General features: G+C 38.6%; 1 protein-coding gene across 1 annotated transcript in view; it reads right to left on the minus strand.

The window, feature by feature from the left end:
• Positions 1-379: 379 nt before the first annotated feature.
• Positions 380-16,693, minus strand: part of LOC127638890 (protein piccolo-like) — a 53,902-nt gene continuing 37,588 nt past the window's right edge. Inside the window, exons 12-27 of the mRNA XM_052120618.1 lie at positions 15,022-15,130; positions 14,558-14,619; positions 14,212-14,405; positions 14,066-14,116; positions 13,638-13,768; positions 12,299-12,325; positions 11,872-11,965; positions 9,865-9,936; positions 9,394-9,643; positions 8,230-8,406; positions 6,735-6,875; positions 5,595-5,736; positions 5,324-5,379; positions 4,765-4,899; positions 3,713-3,858; positions 380-3,516 (exon numbers count right to left, since the gene is read on the minus strand). Of these exons, the coding sequence (XP_051976578.1) occupies positions 3,373-3,516; positions 3,713-3,858; positions 4,765-4,899; positions 5,324-5,379; positions 5,595-5,736; positions 6,735-6,875; positions 8,230-8,406; positions 9,394-9,643; positions 9,865-9,936; positions 11,872-11,965; positions 12,299-12,325; positions 13,638-13,768; positions 14,066-14,116; positions 14,212-14,405; positions 14,558-14,619; positions 15,022-15,130 (1,931 nt within the window). The 3' untranslated portion in view covers positions 380-3,372. The remainder of the gene's footprint in view (positions 3,517-3,712; positions 3,859-4,764; positions 4,900-5,323; positions 5,380-5,594; positions 5,737-6,734; positions 6,876-8,229; positions 8,407-9,393; positions 9,644-9,864; positions 9,937-11,871; positions 11,966-12,298; positions 12,326-13,637; positions 13,769-14,065; positions 14,117-14,211; positions 14,406-14,557; positions 14,620-15,021; positions 15,131-16,693) is intronic.

Genomic DNA, 16,693 nt, shown 5'->3' on the forward strand with positions numbered 1-16,693 from the left:
CGGTTTAATTTTCCTTGTTTTGATTTTCACTCTTGACACGTTTAATAAAATAGTATTATTGAAACGTTGCGATCATTAAAATCGCTTTAAAATAACAAAAACTTGAGACCAAAATCTTTCAAATGATATATTGAATGCCAATATTAGTTTACAATTTCACAGTTTAAGCATGCATTAAATACAATAAATATGCAAGTGGGACATTTTTGAACCACCCGTCGTTACGAGGTTAAACAATATGTTAATTTGTTAAAAATATAACATGTGCCTACTGAAAACATGAAAAAAGCTAAATATTAATTAGACTAAAAACAAATCAATAGACAGACAGACAGATAGATAAATAGATAGATATTGTTTTGATGTGGTGTGAGAGTGGCAAAAATCACCTCAGGAACAATTTATGTATTATTTGATATTTAGACTCAGGGCAATAGCCTTTTATTTCAGCACAATTTGCATAATTTATCAACACCGTTTGTGTACAACCACAAAAACCATGACAGTTAAATTTTTTTCATCAGTTTACAGTAAGTGGAAAACCAGACAGATTATACAAGCATATCTTTGTACAGTCAGCATACATATTTAGATTTGATTAATTTTTCATAATATTTGTCTCTTTTTGTAAATAGAATCTGGACACAAAAATAGTATGAACAAACCACCGATAAAACATGCAACATCCAAAGTGAAGACACCATGTTTCCTGATTCTACTTCGAGTCAGTAAGGTCAGTTTCTGTTCTTTACTATACATGATAAAATCTGTCTGTTGTGCAGGTCAAGTCCAGTTCATCTAAGGCAAGCATGGGGAAACAAAGCTTTTACCCTAGTGTACAGTATGTACAACATTTAACACACAGATCAAATCACAATCGCTCTGCTCCTCTCAACACATATTTTTCATTGAACCAGAAAACTAAGATCCTATTTGTACAAAAAGAATATTATTTTGTATATACATGGATTTCTATTTTCAGAGGTGAAACAGTTAGTGTGGTGAATGAGATTTGGGCATGCACTGATCAAAGGATGCACAGTTGATTACAATGTATTTATGAATATTTGTTTAATTGATCACTTATTAATTTATGCTTTTATCTAATCAGTGAATGTAAAAATTAACAACTTAAATTCTGGGAGATCAGAATATATAGTGAAAGTTGAGCATTTTTGTACGTCGTGCATTGAGTAAACTGAGATTGTGATTCCAAACACTTGGTTTGAATGGATGGCCTATGACAAACACAACATGACTAGTCTGCTATGATCTTTTAAACACACATTTATTCATGTACATTTAAATTGTCAAGACTAGTGATTAGATAGCAGTTTAGTTTAGCAGGTTAATCTCAGCTTACATTAAGAAAAATATTGCTAAAAAAATTGCAAAAATAAAAAAAATAAAAAAATGGATAAGACGCAGCAAGCAAAATACACAACCAAATATATAAAAAACAAATGATAAATACCAAGTGAAAAAAACCCCCATATAAAATACATAATGCTTTATCTGTTCTCTGACACCTGAATAATAGAAACACCAGAAGCCTTTTTGCATGTTGCATAGAATTACATACACAGAACCTGTGGATTTGGTATTTTGACACAGGTTATACAATATCCAGGTCTCAATTTACCCTTAATGTTTGTCAGTTGAGTGGAATATTTGTAAGGAATAATGTGTCTGACCTAAAAGTGGCTATGGGCAGTCCTCTTGGTTATGTGTAAATGGTTGTATCCAGTTTAAAAGCATGAAAATATGAAAGACACAACATGCACATAACACTAATGGCATTCAAGTGCACGATCAGCATTATATTAAGAGGTGGTCAGATGGTAGGCTCAGCATCTAAACATACATTTTCCTATAAGACATGTAAACCAACAATACTACAATTACAGTTAGTAATAATAATATGTTAAATAAAAATAAATAAACGTATTGTCATCACCCTGATACTCACAATTATCGCACTTGATTTAAGCTTCATGCCTTTATGAAGAACCTGCTTAGATTAAAAATCAGCCAATAATATTTAAGCAAGGCTTTTCACAAGTGCCTAATCAAAACCTGAGTGTTTAGAAGTTTGTTTTAATAATAAAACGTAATATAAATATTGTATCAGCAATATGAGAAATTAAGAACAATTCCACATCCAGACAAGACATAAAATGTAAAATTCATACACTAATCTTGAATAAACAAGAAAGCAGTTTTGTATGTGTTTGTGTGTTAAGGGTTGACAGTGTTTCACTGTGTTAAATAGCAGGTTGTTGAGTGCTTTGTTTTTTCGGAGGAAAAAGCTACCAACTAATCGCAAAACATATAAGTGCTGCATTTGACACTTTTTCAACCGATGCTGCATACTGGAGATATTTCTGCTGTCACATTCATGAAATGAGATCAAAACAATCAGCGGACACTTCTATCTGATTTCCCATTCATTTCCTATGGAGTCAAAAGAGACCGGCAGTTTTCTTAAATGTTTAAGTTCTTTGAAATTATCTTGTTTTTGATTTATAGAGTCAGCTCAGCAGAATAAAAGGGAGTTTGTTTCAACTGTAGCTCTCTCTTTTATGGATTCAGTAACAGAGAAAGACTAATGTGTTACTCCTTGTAAGTGGAAAGGATGAATTACCATACCAGCACAACGTATCACCACAACACTCAATAAATCATATTTCATTCATTTAAATCTGTCTATAATATACCATAAAATACTTTCTAATCCATTAACAATATGCTCTAAATATCTGCTCTTTCAACGCATAATAACATCTGAGAGAGAATGCAAAGGAATGATAAATATCTAAAACTGAATTTGTCTCTATTATACAAAAATAATGTGTGTGTATATATATATATATATATATATATGATATCAGTCTCTATCTGTAGATTATCCGAATGTTCTAAAATATAAAAGAAAAATTACTGGAAATTCATAGTTAAACTTTCTATCATAGTTTTGAGGCCCAATTTACCCATATTATTTACTCATACACAGGTATAAACATGTAGATAAAAGTGTAAGTGTCAGTGATTGTGGAAAAGGTATGTTTGTGAAGGTGTGTACACTTGTGAACGTCACGTGAATCTCTTGGTCAGTTCTGCACCTACAAGAAATTTCGCCAACTTCTGAGACCTGTTCCTTCTCACCAAGGGTCAAAGATCCTTCTTGTAAACACTGTTAAACACCTGTTTCTTCATGGCTTGGGTTAACACAATCACAGTGCAACCAGGAAGCCAAATCTCTTCCTATGTTGGCTCTACAAATTCAGCTCAGTTTAGAATTCCCAAAGAATGCGGCAGAGATGTGTGACTCCACTGCCTGGTCTGTCCTCACGTCTCATTCAACCACTTTCTTTAAGAGTGGATCTGAGCTGTGCTGGCCAGCAGCTTGTGCCAGCTCACCACCCGTTTACGCAGGTCCACATTATCCAGCCACACGTAGGCCTCGCCGATTAGGGTCTTCTTTACAAACTTGCCGCCATTTGAAACAAGAAAGAGCTGCGAAGATTGGAATAATTATTAAGACCAAAATGTGTTTGATTGTGGCAAGTCAAGTCAGGTCAATTCATCAATTTAGTAGAAAAGTTTTTTTTAGAAAAAAAAATCACAATATTTCAAATAAGAACATATTGTAGGCCCCTCTAGTGGAGAAGCAGGGGAATTATTTTTGTGATGCTATTGTTGTGTTGCATACCTGAATAGAATGACCAATTGGGTTCATACAGAAGCGGAAGGTTTCGTTGAAAGAAGGTTCACGATCATGACGACACACTCTGGTCTTCTTCTTGATAATTCTCTTTTGAGTTGCCACATTTACCACATACAGCTTCACATACAGGTCTGTAAAAGAACATCAGGACATCACATCTCTTATTGTGTGCATGGATAGTGGTCTGCAAAACTTAAAAGAATATTCAGAGAGAACATTTGTGGCATGCAAAAGAACAAAACAAAAGAAAATAACATTGTCGAAATGTCAATATTATATTTTTGTCAAAGTATTTACATAAATTATTCAGTATCTTTTTAATTATTATTATTTGAGCTGTAATGTTTTCATGATCATCTTTTTCCCCCAATTTGGCATGCCCAATTCCCAATGTGCTCTTAAGTCCTCGTGGTCACATAGTGATTCACCTCAATCCGGGTGGCTGAGGACGAATCCCAGCTGCCTCTGCGCCTGAGACCGTCAACCCATGCATCTTATCACGTGGCTCGTTGAGCACATTGCCACGGAGACATAGCGCATGTGGAGACTTCAAGCCATCCACCGCGGCAACCATGCTCACCACACGGCCCACCAAGAACAAACCACATTATACCAACCACGAAGAGGTTAGCCCATGTGACTCTACCAGGACAATGTGGTTGCTTAGGAGACCTGACTGGAGTAACTCAGCATGCCCTGGGATTCGATCTAGCGAACTACAGGGGTGGTAGCCAGCGTCTTTACCATTGAGCTACCCAGGCCCTGCATGATCAACATTTTGAGGTGGAAATATATAGTATAGTATATAGTATAATAGTGCAAACAGAGACTTCTTGGGGAATAATGAATGCTGTTTAGCAAATGTATTCAGTCCCAGTGCCTGACAAATGTTTTTGTCTAAAAACAAGCATGGCTTACTTAAATAAAAATGATGTACAAAATCTCTCATTTAAGTTCTGTGAGCACTTCTGAGACTCAAATACTGAGACAAAGTGTATATAAAGAATGCATATTTTTGCAGTTATGTGTTTTGTTACCCGGGAGGTGGTTGGGAGACTTGAATTTATATGTGATGTTCCTGCACTGTAAGATCTCCAGCACCAGGTGTTCTCCCTCCGTCTTCATCTCCTTCTTCAGAGCAATCTTTATCTCCCCCAACACCTGAGTTTTACCTAAACACGCACACAGACATCAATATTGAAATTATTCTTCCTATCTCTTATCTCCATTCCTCTTCCTCCTTCATTTTGGAATTCTCTGATCAGGCAGCATACAGGCAATGAAATATTACCCAGCAACTCAACACCTGTTTAGTAAAATTTAGAAAGATTATAGATTAATCAAGGAGAAACTGTGTTATTCCACCCAATAGAGATCAGTACAACATAGAACTCGTCAGAATAATAATACATTATCTCATTGTGTTACTTTGGAAATTCAACAGAGCTGACAGTTTTGGGGACTTGTCAGCTCATCAAGGAAGGGAGACCATGTAGACCAGCTTTTGGTCAGCAGGAACATTGCACACACTCATATAAACTGCTATAGCAACAGACATTCACACATAGACATCCACACAACTCATGTAAACCTTACCCTCTGTATCTCCATGAGCGGATTTCACAGCTTCTGTACCGTTTGGAATCTTTCCACTAAATAACAAACAACACCAGGTTAGATTATGCATTATATGCTGAGATAGTCACAATGGAGGGATTATATGAAAGAACAGTGAAATTGTTATTTATTACTGGAATTAAATCCCAGTCTGCATACCAGCACTTCCACCAGAATAAAAAGGATAAAATGCCTCAAATAATGTATAGATGATTTCAAAAAGGAAAAAGAGAGCCTGAGCTGCACTTACAATCTGGGAACCTGGAAGATGGCACTATCCACTGCATTGGTCCCACCCTCTTCATCCAATAGGCTAAAGGCACTGCCACTCAGACCACTGTCCAATGAGGCTGCAGTAACAGGAACATCACCAGATCTATGGCTGCGGGAAACTGTTTTTAAATTGGACTATGTGAGTTGCACAAGTCATATACACAACTACTGGTTTAACTGTGTTGCCTGGTTACTATAGGAAGTGAATGGGAAGGTAAATCTCCACACATCCATCCCACACTTAATCTCACAACACATCCACACACATAAAAAGATACTGGTATTGCTGTCAACGTTTAAAGAAAGCATGACAGCACTCCATAAATTAAAGGTATTATCAGACATAGATATGCTCAGCAGACATTAGACGACAGAAGCAAAAGCACAGACAGACAGAACAAATTAGAAAACTGGTAATTAGTAATCCGTGTGTTTAGGTGTTGAAACTTTGTTTTGCCTGAGTAACTGCATTATTCTACATCTGTTGTGTTTATTTGAATTGTTATTAGTATTTGAGAAACTGAAAATATTGATGTGTTTTCAAAATGTTGATTCAGTTGATTTCAGAGTGTAAGACTGAGTGATGAGTGATGGTGTGATGTGAGATGCATGATATCCGCATGTAATTCATGCACACAGTCTTTTCCAAACAGACTAAGCAACGTAACACTAATTCCAGGTGCCTTACAAGACTCTGTTAACACATATACTGTATACCTCCAGTCCTGGTGTCTGTCTGAAGACAGAAGAGGCAGACAGGAAAGTGGTTGAGAAAGGGGAAAATACAGTTGTTGGTTCACACGGACCCGGGTTAAAATCTGGTCTCGGTGACAAATTTTATGTGTTGTGAGCAACAGTGCTACCTTCTGAGCCATGGCTCCAACCAAGATGTCATAGTTGAGTGTTACTGTTTGGTTACAACTCATCCCCTGGTTTAAGGGAAGCACGTTGCTAGACTGTTGAACAGACTGAGACTCGCTGCATGAATTTCCTGTGAAGTGGTATAGTGTCCTCGCTAGTTCCGCTAGAGGTGTGGTTAGTATCTGCGTTAGTAACTTAACATCCTCTCTCGCTCGCTCTCTCTCTGTCACTGGCAATCATACGGTTCAACTCTCACCTCCGTCCGGCTGTGGCCTCTCTTCCGACATGGCTTTCCTGAGGGTCAGGTGATGGCCATCAGGGATCTCATTGGCTTGAATGGTGAGCACACCAACTATGCTGTGCCTGTGGTGCCTTGGGTCGAGGCGGCCATTATGGGCTGGTGTCATATACCAGCCAATGTGTGGGGCAAAAAAGGGGGGAGGTTTGAAGAGGGGAGAAGGGGGGAACGAGATGGAGACTCAGAGTATGAACTTGTCACAACATAGACAGCACCAGCTTTTACTGTAGGTCAGAGTCACATGCAGCCACAGTACGCATGCCCTGGCTCGGGCTTAGCGTGTCAACTGAGGTGCAGTGTAGGCCAGCAAGCGCCACAGAAAGAGTGGAGGCAGGGTGGAATGGTGCTTTCAGGAGCAGAGGCCACATGCACTGCCAACTTGGTGGAGATGGGGCAGCTGCTTAAAAGCCGGCCGTCTGGGACAGAACACAACTCAATGGGACAAATAAAGAGGAATTTAAAAAAGAGGTTTAGAGGGGGGGCTGTCATGAGGGTCTAAAGTGGATGAACTGGGCAAAACTTGTGGCTAAATGCATTGTGTGCTGACCATGGATGTCTTATTTCTAGATAAATTTTTCCTAATGTTTAATTAGATGAGCTGTAAGAAATGGTCATGTAGCCATCCCTTTCAGTTTCAGGTCTGCCAGACTAGGTGCCTGAAATGTCCAGTCAGATTGTCTTATGGTGACTGACTCTGGCATAGTAAGCATCTCATTGAAGACTGATGGACAAAGTGCCTGACAGAAAATTGCTCAGAAATTGAGTGCATTTGTTTCTCAGTTTATTAACAATGCATCCATTCTGAACACTTACATTTATTTTCTTATTTCAGAGTTTAAAAGGTTACTTTTTCAGGATTCTTTGATGTCATATTGATTAAAACAATCATATTTATAATCATATTTATATTATCTACAGTATAATACAGTCACACATACATATTTACCAATAGATTGATTCATATTTGAGCTGTTTCTTCAGTTAAATTATTTAGTATATGATTTATTATTTATAATTAAATATTTATTGCACACCAAATGGCAGAATATAAATTAAAGTTATATAAATTAAACAGTAGAGGTAGTATATTTATTTTGAGTGGTTAAATAGTCCATTGTTATAATACCGTAATGTAAAATAAATGGACTGGTCTTGTACTTAAGTGTGTGTGTGTGTGTGTGTGTGTGTGTGTGTGTGTGTGTGTGTGTGTGTGTGTGTGTGTGTGTGTGTGTGTGTGTATGGTGTTCCCAATACACTGACAAGAATGCACAGGTGATGAGGCAGTGAAGTGAACAGGCTGTGACCACAGGGGAACCAGAGTATGATAAAAAGGAAGAAATCCAAAAAGGAGGAAGTAAAACTAAAACAAAAGAGGGGAGTGAAATAGAACAGAAGTAGGAACAGATGAGTGCGAAGGCAGCCATGCTGTGGAGGTTTTATTTGCTTCGTTTACTTGGTTGGTGGCGGGGCTGCTGGCTGGCAGCTTCGGCATCTTCGAGGTGTGTCCGGGCCGTGCCACTTTTGCCATGAGCACGGGGGACTCTGGGAGGGCGGGCTTGGCCCTCAGAGAGTGACGGCTTAGACGTGCCAGGGCTACTGTGAGATTTCTCAATAGTGGGGACCTGCGTGTCTAAAACAACCAGAACCAAATTAGCTCTGCTTTTGCCTCGTTAATGTTTAATTTAATTTATTAGACCATTTAATTTATTTATTTATGTTTTACATAAACTACAATTATTATTTTCTTTAAGGTTATTCAAAATTATTGAGTCTCCATCTGACACAACTGATGTTATACTTGAGGTACAGCTACAGTATTGTGCCCTAGCCTAGCATCTGAGCAGGCTGCTTCCCGTCTGAGCAGCCCTGTCACACCCTGTGTGAGGTGGCTGGAGTGAAGCACTGGTGAGCTCAGCGCTTTTGTGAACTGAACACACATATATGGAGAGCAGGAAGAAAAAGCTAGAAGCTTGAGTAATAAAGGATGAAGAGATCAAGATAAGTACAGAAAAAGATAGAAAAAATAGAGTGCATAGACATACTACTAATAGAAAAATGGACAGTGTGCAAAAGATGAAGAGGAAGACGTCATATCCGGAATTCATTGCAAAAAATTATATTTCTTAATCTGTATCTTTGTCTTGAAGAATAATTGTGTAAGATTTTGAGACTTAGTTTTAAGAGAAAATATATTTAGAATTGAAGAAATAGATTTTCAGTAAATAATGACACAATGGCATTGTATGGCTTTAGAATACAAATATATATATATATATATATATACACACACACACACACACACTCTCATCTGTCTTGGATACTACTATTCTGATGCTAGTGAAACTTTGTAATGCAGCACTATTCTTACCACTGTCACTTTAAGACGAGTCACTTATGATGTATTATTCCTCTTTTGGAAATTAATTGGATAAAAGCTTCTGTCAAATGAATAAATGTAAATGTAATCTTATGCAATTTTACTTCTCAAGTAAATCCATTTTTTAAGGATGTTTAGATATTTATTTCTGGAAAACAGGACAAAAATATTGATTGAGAAATTGATTTTTACAGTGAAAGAGTGAGAGTGAGTGATCTGGCATGCAACTTTCTGTCCTACCCTTGGCAGGATCAGGGAAGATTCCATGACTGCGACTCTTGATGACCGAGGATTTGGGTGACTCCTCCTTGCTGTGACTGGAGGTTTTAGGGGAGTGTTGACTTCCATGTCCTCCAGGAGGTTTGGGCGAGTGCTGACGGCCCTGTCCTGAGTGAGAGCGGCGGTGATGATCGCCCTCACTCTGCTCCTTCAGAGGCAGCCAGTGCGGGACGTTGTCCAATTGGGCCGTGTTGGACAGGTCAATTAGCACCTGCAAAACCCCGCACATACCTAATCTGTTTTTCATAATTTTTAATTGTTGCAATACCAAACCATTCATTTAGGTAGTGCCAATGATCAATGGGATAAATTATTTGTGAATATTTAATTACTCTCATTATTTATTATTATGTATCTGTCATTTAATCCCATTATACCTTGTGCAAACAGTTAGTCTTTCAATATGTGGTTAGAGAACTTCTAGACTCTCACCTCTCCCAAGAAGTCAATTGCAGAGCTCTTGTCATAGTCCCACACACTGACCTCCAATGTCTTCTTCTTTAGCTAAACACACACAAAACAGCTCAGTTTGAGTAGATTCCTCATCAAGATGATATCCTTTGTGAATATCACACATTAAAACATTGTTTTATTATTCAAATTCTAAGAGAGAACTTTACTGTACATCATTCCATTACTGATCTGTAGATCAGGCAAAGAAAATACCTCACAAACCTCTTTTCTTCATCAGTATTTTTTGCCTTGTTGTCTAGTAAAATTATCAAAACATATTCAAACATACTTAGCATAAATATAAAAAAGGAAAGATATATTCACTGAAAACAAACTTTTGTGTCTTTCACAATTTTGCTTGTCAAGAAAATTTACCGTATCTTGCTTTAAAGGGTTCATTTACCCAAACGTTCTCTCATCATTTTAACACTCTAATGCCACCCCAGTTGTGTATGACTTTCTTTCTTCTGCTGAAAACAAACAAAGATTTTTAGAAGAACATCTCAGCTCTGTAGGTCCATACATGAAGTGTATATTGGCCAGAAATGTGAAGCTCCAAAAAGGACATAAAGGCTGCATTAAAGTAATCAATAAGACTCCAGTGGTCAAATCCATGTCTTCAGAAGTGATATGATAGGTGTGAGTTAGAAACAGATAAGTCCTTTTCTACTATAAATTCTCCTCCATGCCCAGTAGGTAGCGATAATCACGAAGAATGTGAATCGGCAAAACCAAAAGAAGAATGTGAAAGTGGAGATTTATAGTAAAAAAGGACTTATGGACATAAAAGGAATATGTACCTGTTTCTCACTGACACCTATCACATCACTTCTGAAGACATGGATTTAACCACTTGAAATGTATGGATTACTTTTATACTGCCTTTATGTCCTTTTTGGAGCTTCAAAGTTCTGGCCACCATTCACTTGCAATATATGGATCTAGAAAGCTGAGATATTCTAAAAATCTTGGTTTGTGATCAGCAGAGAAAGCAAGTCACACACATCTGGGATGGCATGAGGGTGAGTAAATAAAGAAAGACGTTTTTGGATGAATTTTACCTTTAAGGATGTTTTGAAATTTTTTCTGGAAAACAAGACAAAAGTAATACATAGATTTTCCAATGAAACCAGCAAACATCTCCAACACGATATGCTGCACTGGAGCATTTGATACAGATGGTTTCTGATGTAAGCCTCACCTTCCTTGCAACATTTCCCTCTACCTTCTGTCTTTCTCTATCATTTCAGGCCTATTCGCCTCGCTTCAACAGTCCAGTAAAAACATCTCAATCACATCTGTTAGCAGCCACCTCAGAGATTTAACTGAAGGAGCTCCTTGGTCTTAATTAGGCTAAAGTACTTCTGGGAGACGACAGACTTATCCCTGTTTGGAACAAAGTCTTGGATTCTCTATTAAGAGCTCTCACATAATTGAAACCTCAAAAAAAATGTAAGGTATTGAAACTAAAATGCATATTCCCACAAGGTGAAATCAGAATTTTACTTGAATTTCCAGACATATTATGTCATGAGCAATGTTTTTTGGAGAATATACGTGATGTGCCAATCATTCTAGAAGTAAAACACAACAAGTGGGAGCACTCAAAAAATCTTTAAAAAAGCCAACTAGAGTTACAAGAAAAAGTATGTGAACCCTTGGATTTTCTGCATGAATTGGTCATAAAATATGCTCTGACCTTCAACGCAGTCACATGTATTTACTGAAAACATCATGCAGACATTAAAATGGCATGGTGGAAAAATTTGTTTCAGTAGGTCAGATGTTTCAATTCAGCAAAATTATTTTCTGCAGTAAATCGCTCTCTTGAGGTCTTGTCAAGCATCTCGACCAAAAATGTCCTTCAATGGATCAGATCAACTTTTATGACCATTTATCTAGAAGTCCATGTAAATCCAGGGTTCACATACTTATTCCTGCAACTCTATACATTATCTTGTGTAAATGGCTGGGAGTGTGCTTAACCTGTTCCAGGTGGATGTTTTTGTAGATGACAGTTTGGTTCCACTCTGGATTCAGGCTCTTCTGAGCATGTTTGGACCTTCTTTTATTCTCAGCACTGTAATTAGATAGATTAGTTAAACCACAAAAGGTCACCCTGAGGCCCCTCTATAAAATTAGCACAGTACAAACCACATTTTTGGAAGCACTTCACACAGGTGGCAAATGTTGTCTATGGCAAATGGATAGCAAAATGAAGTCTAGTATAGGACCACTTGTGTTGCTTTAGTGACCGTATTCTACATTGAACGATGATAACAAATGTATTGATGATACAGAAGAAGGCAAAATGCACTCCATAAAACAACAGAAGTTATATTATTAAGCCATTCATGTCCAAGCACCGCCAATCTTGTATTATGTGCTGTTACTATAGGAAATAATCACATACCTGGCATTCTGCACAACCATGACCTGACTGTAAAGATCCAGCATGCAGCAAAAACAGACAACAATCAGTGATGAGCGGGAGACTGTAATAATGTCTGTGCCTGTATGTGTTTGTATATGTGGTGGCAAAATTGCTTTATGCAGTAGTATTCATGCATTCATGCCCATATGGAGCAGATAAATGGAGAGATCTTGCTTTTGTAGGTTCAAACTAGGTAGTGCAAAAAAAGATGCAAAAATGGTCCATTGCACACACACGCACAAACAAAGGCAACTTACAAAGTGCAAACAGCCCTATCGTTTTACACACAAACTGAGCTGGCCTGTTTTGCTGGCCTCTTTTGCTGACAAATAGACAAATGCACACCCGTATACACACAATCACACATTTAAAAGCAGCTCCAAACTAGAGCTGGGTGATTATTACACAATATGCACGTTCTAATGAGGTCTTTCTCAGTGACTTGGTGCTATTTATAACTGGATAAGTGATTTCCTGCTTCGCTAACTCTCAGAAAGTAGCCGGCAGTATTAAAGAACAGCTCAGGGAGTCTTAATTTCCATTGCCAGGGGTAAAAGAGAAAGAATTATCACATTTGACTCTAGAATACTGATATTAAATTATTCTAAAACCTTAAAACTCTCTGAAGTCTCACACGTTTGACTATTCGCATTAAGTCTTGTCCACAGTTACAGCTTATTCTGGCCAAGAACAGATCGTTTAAAAAGGAAGAAGACATCTGACTGATCTGTAGGAGCAGGCAAATCTGAAATCTGACTGTGGCAGGGCGGAGGGTCGTGATTCTGCACACCCGTCCGTAATCAGGCTAATTAGCCCTCGAGAGGGAGGAGGCGAGAACTGGCTTGCTAATATAAATAATATTCTAATTATAAACTGAACCAAAAGGGGGGGGCGGACACACACACACACACACACACACACACACACACACACACACACACACACACACACACACACACACACACACACACACACACACGTCGGACAGCTGTTCATAAATCTCCCCAGTCTGCCTTTATCCCTCTCGGAGCCTTGATTAGCGTGATTAGGGGCCGGGTGTGCAGCATCATGACCCGGCCCCGCCCTCCGCCCTTCCACAATGACATACGAGAACAAAGCAGAATTTGTAGGTGTATTTACGATGTTTTGTTAGGCTATGTGTTACTAAGTGTCTTAAACAAAAGACTTTAATATCTTAGCTCAGTCCTGAAAGCAGCACAGTAGCTAGGTTTCCAGCCAGGAACTGGAAATTTCAGCCAGCTCTTGACATTTTTGGGCAATAAAACTATACACTATAATGATACAACTGGAAACTCACCCTCTGCCTGGCAGCAGGTAAACTTTCACAAATGGATCAGAGTAGCCATTATTATCCCGTGGAGTCAGGTTCCGCGCTTGAAGAACATGGACGATGAGATTTCCCAGTTGTTTGTCGTAATTTATTTGAAGCTGCAAAATCAAACCAAGTTGGTCTCTATGATACAACTAATAAACAATATGAATGTGACATAAATATATTCTAATCTTGACATATTCATAAATCAATCTGTTAATAGGGCATTCTCATAGCTCACCATTTTTTAAATGAGTGAAGGTAAAAGGGACATAATTTAATCATTTAACATTTCAATTTGTGTTCCATTGAAGAAAACAACAAAAACCATTTGTAACAATATGTGGGTGAGTAAATGATGGCAGAATCTTCAATTTTGGATGAACATTGCCTTGAGAAAGTTAAAAGTCTACCTGAATCTCTCCTGACACTGGGTGGAACTGAATCTTTACAGCCTCAGAGGTCTAAGAAACAGAATATCAGCAATAAAAAGACATATGAAATAGATGCATTTGACTATGTACAAAATAGTGCGGATGTGGGCACGTGTTTGTTGGACCTTGCTGTGGCGTTTCTTGCTGATAGAGGGTGAACCAGGCTGGCCAGGGCTGGGTACTGCACTGGATCCTGCAGACGCTGAGGCCTTATCCAGCGCTGACGTCAAGGAGGATGGCACCTGCTGCTGGGACACTTTTTGGAGCTCTGCAGCCAGCTGCTTAGGGTCCACACCTGGAGACCGTGGAGGTCTGTCTCCTGCAGATTAACAAATGCAAGTGTAAAATAAGTGATCAAGCAATACAGTGCAATTGAGGTTAATTACTTTCGGATCTTGACATCTGATGAGCTTGAACGTCTGTTCTGATCACAGGAGAATAAATTGTGACAGAGATGTTATGTGTTCTCACCTTTGGTCTGGTCTTGAATGTCTAGGTGGGAGCTTTCAGAATCAGACAGCATGTTTAGGTCACTATAGATGAGAAAGAGAGAAGTCATGGTTTATAACGATAACAGCAATTTGACATGTAAAGGTGCACTTAGTCAGTGGTTCTCAACTGATGGGTTGCAACCCAAAATCGGGTCATACAGGTCTGTTTTAATAGGGTTGTGGAAAGAAGAGAAAATTTTTTACAAAATGTTATATTTGGCCAATGTCATTCATTTGGCTTATTATTGGACCTGTGCAGTTCAAGGTCATTTTTAGATAATACATGTTTTATTTACTATTACTTTTGATGTTAAAAATGTTGGTACTGTGTTGGGTCTCTGGTAGGTGTTCAATATAAAATCTGGGTTCCGTGGCAAAATCAGTGCACTAAGTAATTTTTTGTTTATAAATAATATGCAGTTGTAATGTAAATCTGGCACTCACAGTCTGATGCATAACTCCGCCTCTCCAACCTGATGACCAACCAGAACCTGCACCTCTTCGTATGTCTTTCCAGTCAAGGAAATGCTGTTCCACTCCAGAACTTGCATTCCTACACACACACACACACACACACACACACACACACACACACACACACACACACACACACACACACACACACACACACACACACGTTGTGTTTCCATGTTTTATGGGGACTTTCCATAGACATAATGGTTTTTATACTGTACAAACTTTATATTCTATCCCCTAAACCTAACCCTACCCCTAAACCTAACCCTCACAGAAAACCTTCTGCATTTTTACATTTTCAAAAAACATCATTTAGTATGATTTATAAGCTGTTTTCCTCATGGGGACCGACAAAATGTCCCCACAAGGTCAAACATTTTGGGTTTTACTATCCTTATGGGGACATTTGGTCCCCACAAAGTGATAAATACACGCTCACACACACACACACACACACACACACACACACACGTTGGTGCGGCTATCCTTTTGAGGACTCTCCATAGACATAATGATTTTATACTGTACCAATTACAGATTCTATCCCCTAACCCTAAACATAAGGGGACACTAGAAATCTCATCATAAACCACACACACACTCATACAGAAAAATCACCACAAAACAAATTTTTTTTCTTCACTAGCTTGAAGATGTTCTAAAAAGCACTGCAACGCCACACATTATCTCTTAAAATAAACTGTAAGTGCAATTCACAAGACACCCAGAGAGAAAGGGCAAGAAATGCTTGCAGAAGTGAACCTCAGAGTTCACTCCAATTCACAGCAAACTTAAAACCACTCTGTTGGTGCACTTACACAGGTGAAACCGTGTCTTCAGGTAGGCCAGGTAGGCCCTCTTTGGACGTTTTAAAGCTCCCTCACTACGGTGGATGCTGGGGGTCCCTGTAGGTCAATGTGTATGATGTGTATGTCATGAACTGTGCACACATTCACTGATTTTCACTTTATTGTGAGAGATTGAACAGCCAGCTCACATTACTCCAGTTCTTAACACCAGCCTGTTCTACTAATATTGCGAATGTGAGTCATGTGTCTGTTGTAATCATGCCGACCATATGCATAATCACACTTACAGCAAATAGAAACTTTTGACATTTCACCCTTAAGAAGCTTCATCAGGTGGAACAGCACGTGGAGACAAGACAATAGGAGAGAAGAGGGAAAGGGTAGAGAAAAGATGAAAAGAGGCGAGAAGAGAAGAGAGAACACGAGAGGAGAAGTGATGAGTTGAGACGAGACAAGAAGAGAAGAGTTGAGAGAAATGTAATTAAAGTTGAAGATGAGAGGCGATGAGACAAGATGAGAAGAGGTGTTAAGAAACTAGAAGAAGACCAGATGAGGTGAGAAAAGTCAAGTAGAGATGAGATAATAGACAATGTGTAAAAAGTAGAGTCGAGATCAGAAAGACAAGACGACACAAGACATGTGGAGAAACGAGAAGAAACGACAAGAGCACAGACATGATGAGATGAGAAAGAGGCACAGAGAGTTAAGGAATCAGAGGCCTAAATACAGAGCAATATCTAATAAAGAATGTGCGAGCAGAAGGAATACAGATGCGAAGTGTCATTCCCAGTCAAAGCTCACAATGTTCCCCCACAGAGCCCAGCTGTTGT

The sequence above is a fragment of the Xyrauchen texanus genome, chromosome 47 (assembly GCF_025860055.1).
Source record: "Xyrauchen texanus isolate HMW12.3.18 chromosome 47, RBS_HiC_50CHRs, whole genome shotgun sequence".
NCBI classification, from domain to species: Eukaryota; Metazoa; Chordata; class Actinopteri; order Cypriniformes; family Catostomidae; genus Xyrauchen; species Xyrauchen texanus.